The 15,106-nt window shown below is 35.5% G+C and overlaps 1 protein-coding gene across 2 annotated transcripts in view; it reads left to right on the forward strand.

Moving 5' to 3' along the window:
• Positions 1 to 15,106, forward strand: part of prex1 (phosphatidylinositol-3,4,5-trisphosphate-dependent Rac exchange factor 1) — a 69,783-nt gene that overhangs the window by 24,768 nt on the left and 29,909 nt on the right. For both annotated transcript variants that reach the window (XM_058784764.1, XM_058784765.1), the window contains exons 7-11: positions 1,854 to 1,987; positions 2,185 to 2,300; positions 4,861 to 5,010; positions 8,644 to 8,791; positions 14,638 to 14,738. In XM_058784764.1, the coding sequence (XP_058640747.1) occupies positions 1,854 to 1,987; positions 2,185 to 2,300; positions 4,861 to 5,010; positions 8,644 to 8,791; positions 14,638 to 14,738 (649 nt within the window). The remainder of the gene's footprint in view (positions 1 to 1,853; positions 1,988 to 2,184; positions 2,301 to 4,860; positions 5,011 to 8,643; positions 8,792 to 14,637; positions 14,739 to 15,106) is intronic.

Here is a 15,106-nt window from a genome sequence, read left to right on the forward strand (position 1 = left end):
ACCGTTAGTTTGGTTTAATGTTTCTTAAAAAAACCTCTTTGTCATAGGGTAGTTCCTCTTTGACAGTATGCTTTGTTTATGAGCATTTTTTTAAGCGTAGCCTCGAAAGAATCACTGATGTGGACATGATCAGTGTCGCCTTGTGTCTGCTGATGACATTTTCTTAGGACAGGAAGAGGAAGTCTTAACACAAAGCCCCGTTACTATAGAGATCTGTTAGTTTTGTGTAACATGCAACAGTGTGCCACCACAAACTCTCCTCCTCTCTCTCTCTTTGGATGTCTTTCATTGCTTGTCTCTCCCCACCTCCTTTTTTCCATCATCTTTTCTATACCATAGTTACTTTGTCTCCATCCTCTCTTTCTCTCACTCTTTGTACCCTGTCCATTAACCCTCTATATTGATTTATCTGTTGCAATACTGAGTGGTTGTACAAAGTGGGGCGTTTTCTATTGCTGGCAGTGAGCCTTAAGTGTTGCTTAGATGGTTAAAATTTTCACCATTTAGTGCATTCTTGCTCCTGTTGTGTTATTTTCTAGTCCCATTATGCCTCTGTGAATGTTCAAGATTCCTGCAAAGCATGACTGGATGGGGATTATTTAACATATTTTAAAGTTTGTGGATAGGAATAGTCTGTCCATTAAAAAAATACAATTGTCATCATGTACTCAGTCTGATGTTGTTCCAAATGCATATTGATTTCTTTCTTCCGTAGATCACAAAAACAAAAAAGAATGTGCAAGACACTATTTAACATAAAAGTTAATGTGGGCTGTTGAACTATAAAATGACAAGAATAAATACAAAATGCACAAGAAAAAAATGAAAATACAAAAGTTACGTTTCATAACACCTTCAGAAAATTTGTAATATAGAATATATTGGAATATAATGGAATATATTTTATGTTTGTTTGTTTTTTTTTGACATAATAAATCTTGACATTCTGGCTTTCCATTTACTTTCATTATGTGAAAAAGAACAGCAAGTACAATCTTGAACATTTCACAGAAGAAAGCAAATAATATGAGTTTGGAATGACAGAATTATTCCTTCAAGGTTTCAATTCTTCAGAGATCATGTATAGATAACATTAAACATTTAACACAACATAAAATGAGGGCTTAAACATCAGGCTTTATTTAACCCCAGCTATAGAGTGTTTCAGGATGTGGTGTCTGATTGAAAAGCAAATGCATTAAGTTTCCATTTAGTCCAGAGTGTTTCACCTTTATAGGTAAATAGTGCAGAACAAGCGGGAAGCAGATTCCCATCTCTCTAATTGACCCGTCTGGGCACGCCATTGATTAAGCAGAGAAGATGGAGTCTGCTTATCAAACACACTCACGCACGCCCACACCTGCCGAGCATAGAAAATCACATCCTGTACAGAGTCAGCACGAACCACAGTATCGGAGTGGAATCAATTTTTAATGGTACTGGATATTGAACAGGACACAGTCTGTGTTACCAAAATCTGTCGGGCTTCCTCCGGCCCCTTAAAGAGAAAGGGAACGCTTTTATCTGAAGTAAAGGTTTGAAGGATCTGGTTTAGTGACCAGATTGGAATTGTTTCAAGTGAAATTTGACACTCTCACTGTCATAAAACACAAAGAGATTGCAAACAAAGGCAAATATAATGTCCATTTGTTGGATCAAATAAACTGATGTATAAATCTTCATACATTTGTTCAACTGCCGCTACATGAACATAGGCAGCTAATCACTTCTGAATAAAATGTTTATTGTGGAACGTTTATAGTAGAAACTCTTATACTGTTCTTTTTCATGGAATTTGTGAAGATGCATGTTTATCAAAATCAATTCAAATATTCCTTTGTTTTGTTCTCCAGGGGACGAACTTGACTGACATATGCACCGAACTGTTGCTCCAAGGCAACCTTTTGAAGATATCAGCTGGAAACATCCAGGAACGGGTCTTCTTCCTGTTTGACAACCTCCTAGTCTACTGCAAGAGGAAGTCCCGGTTAGGCCTTTAAGATGCTATTGAGTTTTATATTAATCTTGTCTGTAATATAGGTAAACTATCTACATAAACGTGCATAAACATGTTTTCTAGTAGATTACTGTTATCCCTAGAAAAACTTCACTGAAACAGCCATCAGAATCATGTGTAGAAACCAAACAATATTGGTCTCATTTTTTCACTCTTAAAAAACCCAGAGTGTCTGGGAAGAAATCCACCAAAAGGACAAAATCCATCAACGGGCCGCAGTTCGTGTTCAGAGGCCGCATCAACACGGAGGTCATGGAGGTCGAGAATGTGGAAGACGGAACTGGTAGGTTTGAGTTTGTTAGTGTTTTTAAAGTGTTTTGCATGTGGTATGTATTTTCATGCTGCGTAGAGTATTGAATTGTTAGCTTAGCAACACGCTAACTTCAAAGTCTATTCAAATCAGTTGAGTTTCCTGTGCAGCTAAGTAGTCTTGAAAACTATTTTATCCTGCCACACAAATATACATGTTTTTTTTTAAAAAAGAAGTCCGTTATGCTCTTCACTGCATTTATTTCCATTAAAAATAATATTGTGAAATATTATTACAACATATAAAATAACTTTTCCAATTTTAATGTGTTTAAAAATATAATTTATTCTTGATAAAAGCTGATTTTTTTTTATCAGTCATTACTCCAGTCTTCAGTGTCACATGATCCTTCAAAAATCATTCTAATATGCTGATTTGGTGCTCAAAAAGCATTTCTTATTGTTATTGTTAGCTTAATATGACAATATGTTTAATATTTTTGTGGAAACCATGATATATTTTTTTCAGGATTCTGATCATGTTAAAAAAATAAATATATTAAATAAACCAAACTTTTGAAAGGTAGTGTACAAAGCAACATTTTCTTGGGCTGTGTAAGGGAGTTTCCTGTATGATATCCTTTTTTGTTCCATCTGATCACCATGTGATACTTATGAACATCACAAGAAACAAACAAAACCATTTAAAGGGAACTTCAGCTGATGCAGTAGAAATTAGTGCCTCTGTGTCCTAAAGATAAGATCACACAGGGCTTCTCAGAATCGAGCGCTTTGCATTTAGCACCTCTGTTGCGCTGACCGCCGAGGGGCCCTCGTCAAAGGTGCCATTCAGCTGTTGGGCCGAGCATGAAATTCAACTCTTAAGGGAAGTAACGGCGGCTCTTCTCACCTTTTGCTCTTAGTCTTTCACCACACCTTAAGTAGCAGGGTGGAAGTGCAACTTCTCTCTCTTTTTCTTTGAGCCACAAAGAAAAACATCCTTTCTGAAAAACAAGCCATAGGGCTGTTACAGTACCAGCCCAAACCACACGTGCCTTCAGTTGATACGGCCAATGCGAGACTGTGTTTTGTGTTTCAGTCTCTCAGTGTCATGTTTATCAGGGCTTGTGTCACATGACGCTCCACATCTGTGTAAATGCATCATTTAACTGGTGTGTTTTGCCTTATTGGATAAGGTTACAGATAAAATGACTCACATGCTGGGGGTGAAGATTGAAGATAATGAGTTTGAAATTCAGATATTAGCCCTAATTGCAGTTTTATGATTACAGTTTTGTTTCAAGGGAGATTTCAAGGCAGTTTAGTGATGAATAATGATTGGAAAGGGTAGGTGTTATGACCAAAATCTTATATCACGCTTTGAGTAATTTTATGTGCCAGTCATTTTATTTAATATTTTATGCTGGAAATTCACATAATATGGTATATTGTGTATATATAATTTAAAAATACATTTATAATAATTTTATAAATATTAATTTAGTCTTATTTTAATATGCCATTTGTATTTCCAGAAGAAGAAAAAACAAATATTAAATAAAAAAATCAAATAATAAATACTATTTTATTTATAAATATTATTATTATTTTAAATATTAAATATTTTACAAATTATCTTTTTTTTTTTTTTTTTTGAAAACCAAAAGATAGGATTATTTATTGTAAATTAATAACAATAAAAGACTGACTTTACTGCAAAAGCAGCTCCATAATATGTAATGGTCATAATATGTAATATGTCTTGAGTAGAAAAAACAAAAGATTTAAAATAGTAAAAGTAATAAAATATATATAGTTCTGACTCTTTTTGATTTTGATTGGATCAGTCACATTTGAAGCAGTAATAAAATGGCACATCATTTGTGTCAACAGGGGAAAAAAATGCAGCAACCTTAAACTAATTTTTATATTTTCACATTACTCCATGTTTCTTTATCCCTCTCACATGCAAAGCATGGCAATCTGATCTGCTTGTTTTGACTGAGCTATTGTTTTAATTGGAAAACAATCAGATAATGCTTAGGTGGTGTTTATTACTGAACCAGACTTGTGTGCCAAATACGATTACACACAAATTCTCTCCAGTTTTATTTGAGCTAAAAGCCTTTGTCAAATCCTCTCAGTGCTCTGAAATCTATTTATACTACTTCAACATTAACCACTGCTCGTTACCTATTCCATACTTCATTCATTTCTCCATATAATTCACCTGCTGTCAGGTCTGGGATAAAATTGGACCATGAGTAACAGTCTGAACCCCTCACTCACACACACATGCTCTCATGTCAGGCTTTGGTTTAATGGTGGGAGAGAAGTGCCATGTGCCGAAATGCATCTTTAATGATTTCTCACACTAATAGGATAGTTTAACCTTTTTACATTATTAATGCTCCTAGATTGTTGAAGAAAATCTTATTATCTGTGTCAGCATTTGTGTTTGGGTCAGTAACTCATTTAGAAATTGTTAGAGGGAACCTTTTTAACCTTGGTAATAAGCTGACAAAATGATATCTTTGCGGAAATGAAACCTCCACATTTTGTCTTTTTCGCATTCTTTTACTTTGTCTTTCTAGCGGACTATCACAGTAACAACTACACAGTGACCAATGGCTGGAAGATTCACAACACGGCCAAAAACAAGTGGTTTGTGTGCATGGCCAAGAACACTGAGGACAAGCAGAAATGGCTAGACGCCATTTTAAAGGAACGTGAACAGAGAGAGAGTGAGTAATTTTTCTTTGGTTTATAATTATGGAGTATGCAACATATGAGCATGAAATAACAGTTAAATGTAAAAAAAAATGTAAACCATTATAACTCATACAAAAAAATGTTAATCAAACCAAACCAAATCATTAACAAATTTCTGATGGCATGATCACAATTTTTACAATTTAACGTGTTCATTTAGTAAATATTTATTGTCTAAAAATGGTTCAAATTAAAGGGTTAGTTCACCCAAAAATGAAAATGTTGTCATTAATTACTCACCCGCAAGACCTTCGTTCATCTTTGGAACACAAATTACTATATTTTTGATCAAATCTGAGAGCTTTCTGACCCTCCATAGACAGCAAAGATACCACCACGATCAAGGCAAAGAAACATAGTATGGACATCTGTAAAATAGTCCATGTGACATCAGGGGTTCAACCGTAATTTTACGAAGCTACGAGAATACTTTTTGTGTGCAAATAAAACAATAACATAAACCCAGAACGTAATCAACGCAATCAGCGTTGTTTACGTTCAGCATTCGCACGCTGTCCACTGAATGTAAACAACACCGATTGATTACAACGTTGATTACGTTCTAGGGTACTCTCTAAAACAGTGGAAGATGGTAACTCATGGAGAAGAATTATTGAATAAATTATATTATTATTGTTTTCTTTGCGCACAAAAAGTATTCTCGTAGCTTTGTAAAATTACCGTTGAACCACTGACGTCACATGGACTATTTTACTCATGTCCTTGCTATGTTTCTGGACCTGGGAACATTGCAGTTGCATTGCTGTCTACAGAGGGTCAGAGAGCTCTCAGATTTTATCAAAAATATCTTAATTTGTGTTCCGAAGATGAACGACATGAGGGAGAGTAATTAATGACTGAATTTTCATTTTTAGGTGAACTAATCCTTTAATGCAATTACATTGAAATGACTGTAAAAAAGTTATTTCGAAAGTGATTTGAAATTATTTTTAAAAGAATTTATCAATAGCCGGTCCTAGTCACAACATTTGCTAAATAATCATACTTATCAAAGCAAATATATTTACATCTATTGAATAGGAATGAACCAATTTCCACTGTGCATTGTATTTTAGCATCCAGCATTCTGCAGTATGTAGTATGTTTTTATGTGGATTTTTTTCTTTTTTTCTGTTGTGATATGAAACACCTGTCCCCTGCTGGACACCTGTTCTTGTTATCTCTGCTTTTGAGGCTTGTGTTTTACTACAGGGTTGTTCTGATTGTTAGGTCACATGATCATAGCAGTAAAACCCCAAATACCACAGAGCCCTTACTGATCGCAGCTCTTGTTTCAGCATGAAGTATTAGTCTGTAGGATCAGTTACCAGTGTCCAAGGAAAAGTCCTCAGCCAGAGTATTGTAATGCGGTGAGTTGGTGATAGAGCGAGACGTCACTTTAATGCTGCGATGCCAGATGAAAGCAGAAGTTTTATGGAGCGTATCAGGTTTCCGGCGTTTGAAATCGGAGCCCATTTCAACAGGTGCCACATCAGTCACACCTCTCTGACCGTCCAGATCTTTAGCCAACTCTCCCTTCAATGCTCTGTACAAGTCAAAGACGTCATTGAGTTACATGTTCCGATTAATACTTAGCTTGACATGCAAAAGTGGCTCCAATTTAGGAATTCTGGTCATCTGGAGTGTAAGATTTCATTCAAATGCATATCTGAATAACGCATTACAAATGCATAGCCTGCTTAAAAGATACCTTTAAATAATTAAATAATTATGAATTTATTATTAATTATTAATTTAAATAATTGTAAAAAAAAAAAAAAAAAAAGCATGTTAATTTTTATTTTTTTGAAGAATGTGGGTGAACATTCCCTGAATGTATACCTACGTTTATCCATTTCATGTTGGTGTGCACTGTTTGAAATCGGCAGTTCAAAATAAGGGAGAAAAGAAAAAAAAAATCAAGATTTAGGGTTTGAAATGAAGGCTTGCTCATTTCTAAAATTGCCATTCAGCATCAGACCTACAGATGCCAAGGTGGAAATTATGCTTCAGCAGGGTTATTTCTGAGGAGCCATTTTTAATGATGTGTTGCCTCTTTGCTGAGACTTGATTGAATTGGAGCCTCGTACAGCTGCCACGAACACCTCCTCAAAAAACTCTTTGTGAGCGAGAGTTGCAGCTGCCGGTGGCTTCCCTCTCTCGAGGTCTCAGACACAGTAAAGAGCTCTGAATGAGAGCCATGCCAGCTGCTGCCACATCTGAGCACGTCCCACCTCCTGTATCAGCTGCAATCCCATTGATAGTCTCTCTTTAATATCACCTTTTGTTTAAATGTATGGTAAAAACGTGAATGTTTTCTTTGACTGAAGGATTCTTTGCATTAGGCAACATACAAACAACCTTGGACGACTTATGAAGTGTTTTTTTTTTAGCCAACCTCCTTTGTGCGAAGCTCCGGTTTCCGTTGTAGCTTGACTCTGGCTGCGTTGCTAATATAAACAAGGCTGTTTCAGCTGCATTGCACTATTGCACCGTTTTTAATATGCAGTGGTGTTGTTTTCAGGTCTTTTCAGGAAACTGCAAACATTTGGGTTTATCTGCGTCTTTATCTGCATCTGTAGCTGTAACTTTTCTCACCTTATTAACCACATCATGCCACTCAACCAGAAGTGTAGCAAGAAGAATGATTATGAGTAGTTTTCGGGGTGACCTGCCTTGAGTAATATGTGATAAGCAGTCACAGTTTAATGCATTTTTTAAAGACTTGCTAAAGCTACTTTTTATTATTTGATGATGAAATTTGACGAATAGAATTAACGTTTTAATTTTGCGTATGGTTTGTGGTTTGCATGTAGAATGCTGATACCGATTTTGTGAGTCTCAGCCCTTCACCCACCAAAATACCTCAAATAGCAGCATGCACGTGCATGTGTGAACACACAAACACTTGCAAACCCGTGTCTTATAATAAAATCAGTTAAACCAGTGTTTCCTCTCAGCCTCACCTAAACATTAACTGACACAGCAACACCCACACTGATTTAGTGAAACAGCTAAGTGACGCTCAAGGAATAAACTGTAATTATACAGCAGAACTGTCTAAAATGGCTTCTTTTACATTCAGACCAGTTCAGTTCCTTCCACAAATTTGCTATTAAAAATATTTTTTACAAAGTCATTCATAAATGTTTTTGTTTTTTTTAAGAATTAACATGTACAATAATTACAAAATAATACAATTAAACAATTTAATTAAACAATCTGCATGTTTAATAAATGAGGCCCATGCTCCTAAATATTTTTTAATTTGTATAAATGTTTTTTATTCGCCAAACAATACAGTTATACAATTAAACAATTGAATTAAACAATTTGCTTGTGTCGTGAATGAAGCACGTTGTTGTTATTGCTCTTAGATTTGTATTTCTTAATTTGTATTAATATTGTTTTTACAAAAATACAGTTATTGATGTTATTGCTCCTAATTTTTTTATTTATATAAATATTTTTTTCATGATATGTATGTATAAATGATGTTGTTAAAACATCTCAAAACATTTTTATTTTATATTTTTAAATTACACTAATTTTTTTCACTTTCATTAGGAGTTCTTGACTCTTTTTTTCCTTATATTTATTGTCAGGTTTGAAGCTTGGGATGGAGCGTGATGCCTACGTCATGATCGCAGAGAAGGGAGAAAAGCTCTACCATATGATGATGACCAAGAGCCGCCACCTCATCAAAGACCGCCGCAGGAAACTCACCATTGTACCCAAGTGCTTCTTGGGAAAGTAAGTTTGAGCATTATGTAATGCATTTTAGAGATTCTCATTTACAGAGGGGTTCACCTTATGACTGGTCAGTTCCCATGCCAGTGATTGGCTCGCTCCATGCTGAGTGTGGCACCTTCCCTCGGCTGCTTTTACACAGTCTGACTGTCTCCTGAATATCTTGCAAGTCATCCTAATCCAAGAGGCCCCTGCATGAATGAAAATGCATACGCACACACACACCCTCACTTAGCGCTTGTAAATGCTTTCCCAAGCTCACTGCCAAGCACCCCATTGGACACAGACATTCCCAGCAAAAAAGCCTTCATTAGAGAGAAATCTGCATTCAGTCTCTCTCTCTTTTTCTCTCTGTGTATCTCTCTTCATTTTTCCCTCTCTCTTTCTTTCTGTCGCTTGCTCACCCAGTCTTTCAACACCATGAATGAACAATGAGTGCTATGTACGCCATTAAACTTCCAAATACAGTGTGTGTGTGTGTGTGTGTGTGTTTGAGAGTTGAGAGTTGAGAGGAGAGATTCCTCACACCAATTAAAATTCCCTTTTTGCACTGCATTAGTAGATAAGGGAAAAAACACTGTGGTCCATTTAAAGCTATTATATTGATGCAATCTAGTTTAAATGGCCGCAAAAATTCACAAGTTCAGATATGAGCCTCATTAAATTGATTCATAAATATGCAGGGCTTTTCTGCTGTGCGGTGTTGGGAGCCAGTAACTCAAAGTAGCAAGTGCTGCTAACTTTATCTACATTTTCAGCAGTTTGAGTAGCTTAGGTGTAGCTTTTACAGTCACACGCCGATTTAGCCAGTGAATAACAATAATGTGCAACAAAATGCTGTTTTTTTATTTAAGATAATGGACATAAACATACTATCCTAAACTGTTTTCACAATTGCGAAGTCACTTCATTTTAGTGAATTTTAGTTGGAGAAAAGAAGAAAGGACTCTGAAGAAATCTCTGAATCATTTTTAAACTAATTTATTCATTGACTCATTCATATTTTTTATTATTTTCTTGTTAGATGCTGCTGTTCAAATTTATTAAATTTTTTTCAGTTCTAGACCTAGTTTTATTTAGTATTTAATTTAAAACTATATTTGTGACCCTGGACCACAAAACCAGTCATAAGGGTCAATTTTTCAAAAGTCATCATCAGATACATCTGAAAGCTGAATAATTGATGTATGGTTTGATAGGATCGGACAATATTTGGCTGAGATACAACTATTTGAAAATCTGGAATCTGAGGGTGCAAAAAAAATCGAAATATTGAGCAAATCGCCTTTAAAGTTGTCCAAATGAAGTTCTTAGCAATGCATATTACTAATCAAAAATTTAATTTTGATATATTTACAGTAGGAAATTTACAAAATATATTCATGGAACATGATCTTTACCCCCATAGTAGCCACAACATCTTTGTGACTATTATTTGTTAGCTTCTTGTAGTGTACAGTAGCTGTTTTTTTTTTAAAAAAAAAAGGTTAACTTGACTAGTTCACATACAGTTGAAGTAGCACTTCCGCTGAAGTGGCTTAATAGTGAACTGTCGCTGGCCTCACGGCCTCAGCTGTGCTGTTGTTCTCCTGTCAACACCTGACTGGATGAATTTCGCACTGCTCCCTCGGAACACAATTATTTGTGCGTTTCAGCCTCGGTGGTCCAGGTGAAAGCAGCTGTGATTGGCTCTGTTGTTCGCTGGCTTGCGCATCTATCTCAGAATAGAACACAATCCGACTCCTTCCAGGAACAGCCGAGCAGTTCAGCTGTTAATATGGACAAACGTTCTGCTACTGCTCAGACTTTGGCTCTTTCTCTCATCTCTGTCTTGCTTCAACCACTGTTTATTTTTCCCTATTGTGCTTATGTTGAAGAATTTACTTCAAAATATGATGAGATTTTGATAATTAAAACATCACAACCATATTTTGACACAAATGTTTTTTTTATTTCATTTCATTTTACTTACTGCAGTAACCTAAAGCTTTATTGGCATGGTAAATGGCTTCAAATGGCCAAAGCATTAAAGGAATGTTTCAGGTTCAGTACAACTTATGCTCTATTGAAAGCATCTGCAGTCTGTATTCACAGAAAATCTTTTTGACTTGTCCCTCAGTTTGCAAAAACAAACAAAATGTTGCATTTATGAGGCTCGTATGATAAAATTGTTCACTAACCTTGTCGATGCAGAGTTATTCAACTCAGGTTGTGACCATATAACCATGATAAATCCTGGCATTGTTGCATAACACTTGAAAGGATATAAAAAAAGGGCTGTTTAGATGAAAGTGAATGATGAGTGAAAAATCCACCCACAAGAAAAACATTGGTAACGCATAACTAAAAGTTAATCCATTCAGAACTTAATTTTTATTTTTTTGCAGTTCAAATAACACAGTTTTCTATGGAAGAGTTAATAGTGCTTTTATACATATGCAAGCTTTACATTTGTCTTGCATTTCTGAACTCTAGGTGTATTTCTGTAAACATTTATATTATTATTACTACACTTATTTGCTTATTTATTGGTAATCAAGCTTCACTTGTATTCAGTAAACTAATATCTCATCATATCCTTGTCTGTCACATTCACACATACATAAGTACATCAGACAGATATAGATCAATTCTCACACACACATCTACGGCATGTGAGAGGGCTCTGTGTGCATTAGCTGTAGAGAATATTAATGAGTTACATAAACACTAATTAATTCACCCCAGGGACGCCCACCTCCACCCCTTCCCTTTCCTGCCAATCTGAATTAGAGACTTATGTAATCACAGCAGACTCACTGTCTGTTTCATTTCACTGCTCTCTTTCATGGGCCTGACTGCCCTCTCCTCTGTGAACTTCCTCTGCAGAGCTGCACATAAAGGCTTTGTAAGCAGTCTGTAAGATCTTCATAACCCACATCATAAACATTTATTGTTTGGATTTGTGTGAAGGGCTGGATTGTGAGATTACTACCCTTTTATTGATTATAAACAGTTTGACCGTTTTATTAGTGGTCAGTGCAGCTGCTGAAACGCATCTGTAATTGGTTAATATTCTTTTCTTTTGTGTTAGCATTATTTTAACACTCAAAATCTGTTTGGGAGACCACATACTTGACAGAGTAGTCTCAAATCACACTCACTCAAAACACAGAATCAACATGATCTATGGTATTATGCACAATTGTGCAAATTTTTCTCACTTATATTGTTTTAGGTAGTACTGTTGAGTAGGGTTGTAACAATATACCGGTATGACGGTCTATCGCGGTTTGAACATGCACGGTTATCATACCGTAAACAATTGCATATCTACGGTTTAAAAAAAAATATTTAATGAAAAAAAAAAAATAATCTCACCCGCGCATATGCAATTTATTTCGGCTGCTTCACTCTGCATTCACGTGGCTGCTTACACGCACTTGCAGCAGAGGAAATGGCAGAGACAGAGATTATATCTAATCTCCATCCCCCACCGAAAAAAAGTTTAAATCTGCAGTATGGGAATACTTCGGATATATATAAAAAAAAATAATAAAAAAAACACGAACTCGGGGTTGTCCTTCAGGACGGATACAATTGGCAAAATATGTGGACGCAAAGTGGCTGCAAAAGCAGGCAATACATCCAACAAGTTCGCTCATATTCGCGGACACCATCCCTCCGTGCAAATAAAGGTATGTCGCATTTATAACAAGTTAAAAGGCCGTATAATTTCCGTGATGCAGAGGGAATCCCGGTGCAGTCGTGAACATGGGATTTACAGTATAACGTTATCGAGGTTGTCACGTAAAATGCACAATCTGATGGATGGATAAATCAAAAGATATTAGTGGCGCCGTTTTATCTACTACATACTGAAGTATGCATGCATGACACTAATGGTGTTTTCAGCGTCTACATAAACGTGAACATCAGCAGAGCTGCTCTGAGAGAAAACCTAAATAAACATTTCCCAGTTTTATTTGAGACAAACCATTGTTAAATACACTTTGAAACTCAAAGGTCCGCTACAACCCGTCAAAATAAAAGTTCGATTTAACTTGAAGTCATGACAGAAATATATTAGCATTGTACAATGTACTTAAAACAACAACATTAATAATAATATTCTTTATAATAATTAATTTAAACATTATTTTTAAGGAATATCATGTTTGTCCATGTTTTAACTTGGTATACCTCTGTTGTGCAGCACTTTGCCAAAAATAAAAGTTGTTAAATTTTAATTTGATAACAGTTTAAACCATTAATTAAAATGTTACAGTGTGATTATAGATATACATAAGGCTTATAGCTTTATTTAAAAAAAATAATAATAATAATTATTCACAAGGGAGACTTTCATTAAAATAGTTTAAAGTTTGTTGTAATAAAGGATTTGTTCACTCAAATAACTTGTTCTTATTCTTTTAAGAGTCATTGTTACTGATAAGAATTATTGTTTAATATATACTGTGATACCGTGAAATTTTCTAAGATGATTATCATACCGTGAAAATCTCATACCGTTACAACCCTACTGTTGAGTTGCATAGACAAGTGGTATTAGCTATTGTCATCGCTGTCAAGTGTTTGATGGTGAAGGGTAAAGATTTATCAAGGGTAAGTATTTTCAAAGAGTTCATTAAGTTGTGCATGTTGTCAGCTGATTTGGAGGAGATATGGAGGGCAGATCAGTTGTGTAGTCAGGTAAGATATGTAAGGAGAATCTGGTCGTCTTACTGTACTGGGTGGATGTGGGGTGCCTTTGGCACCCGCATCTTCTCTTCTCCTCCTGCTCCATCTGTTAACCCATCCTTTCATCCGACCCCTCTCCCCTCACTGCTGTCGTTCAACATTTCAAGGACGCACACACACATATACACGCACACCCTTCTCACATTTCCTTTAAGGCGTCATAACTGTTTACACACTGCTTATTTCTGTCCCTAAATCTAATGGGATTCGCAGTTTCTCGCGCAGCAGTCATGCACATGTCAGGTATGAAGTCACACACATGCAATCACACACTACATTAGATTCACCACTAAACCACCTCACACATGTAATTGCTGAAATTCCTCCCCAGCCCTCATCAGAACCCATTTATAATTTAATTAATGTATTTTGGCAGTTGATCAGACTAGCTTGCATATACAGTGTACTAGCTACAGAAGTGTGTGTGTGTGTGTGTGTAGGTATAATACTGTATTATATGAAGAGTTTATTTGCAAAAACAGATAACTTTTTTCTTTTTTTTTGTTTTGTTTTTTACTGTTATGTTTTTATTGTGTTAGTTAGCTGTATTTTTAACCTAATCAAACTCGACTGCAGTTTGATTGAGATTAATTGGAATGCACAATGAAAAAACATGATTTTTTATTTTTCATGATCTGTTTTTGCAAATTAACTCATTATATTACATTATCATTATATTATATTATAAACAAAACAAAACAAAAATCTAATTAGATACTGGATATTAACAAAATGCTTATCAAATTAGTTTATAACTAATATATTTTTGTATATATCTGAAATATTTCCTGAATAAAAATATTATTTATTAAATTAAATTAATTACAATTTTTGGTTGACGTTATTTCCTGAAACTAAAGCAATATGTGAACCCTACTTGTGATGTTTGAACTTTTAAGTCCTTAAGAGGGTGGAATGCAGCTTGATATCATCTTGATTTGTGTTCTTGGTGAACTTTTTACCAGTCTTGACCAGTCACTCTGGAGGATTGAGTGAATCCCAAGTTCTCAAGTACCTTTGACTAGGGGCTCATAAATCCCTTCTTTATCATGCATGCAGCATTGTGTTATGTGCAGACTGACACAGCTGTTGTCTCTGTGTGTCCTCAGTGAGTTTGTCTCATGGCTCTTGGAGAGTGGAGAGATCAGTAAGGCCGAGGAGGGAATCAACCTGGGTCAAGCTCTCCTGGAGAACGGCATCATCCATCATGGTAAGAGAAGGTTCTCCCTTGAAGAAAATAGTGTTGCTACCTTGATTTTGTTGGACATGGACCATGGTATTCCAGTAGTATAATGTTTTAATTACTTTAGGGTACTATGTAAATGTGAATCTAGTACTATGGAATTCAAATACCATAGTTGTAATATCTGATCTTAGGATGTGCAAAACCTACATATTTTCAAAATCGACCAGTTGGTGGGTTCCATGAACATCTGTCGACATAATCGAAGCTCTATATCAATTGGCTATAAATAGCTAAATTTATACATAAACAAGACTAATGATTGACTAGTAATTGCAATCACTATTACTTCATACAAATCTATTATTCTTTTTCTCTTTCAGTGTCTTCTCTCT

This window comes from Onychostoma macrolepis, chromosome 08, assembly GCF_012432095.1.
Source record: "Onychostoma macrolepis isolate SWU-2019 chromosome 08, ASM1243209v1, whole genome shotgun sequence".
NCBI classification, from domain to species: Eukaryota; Metazoa; Chordata; class Actinopteri; order Cypriniformes; family Cyprinidae; genus Onychostoma; species Onychostoma macrolepis.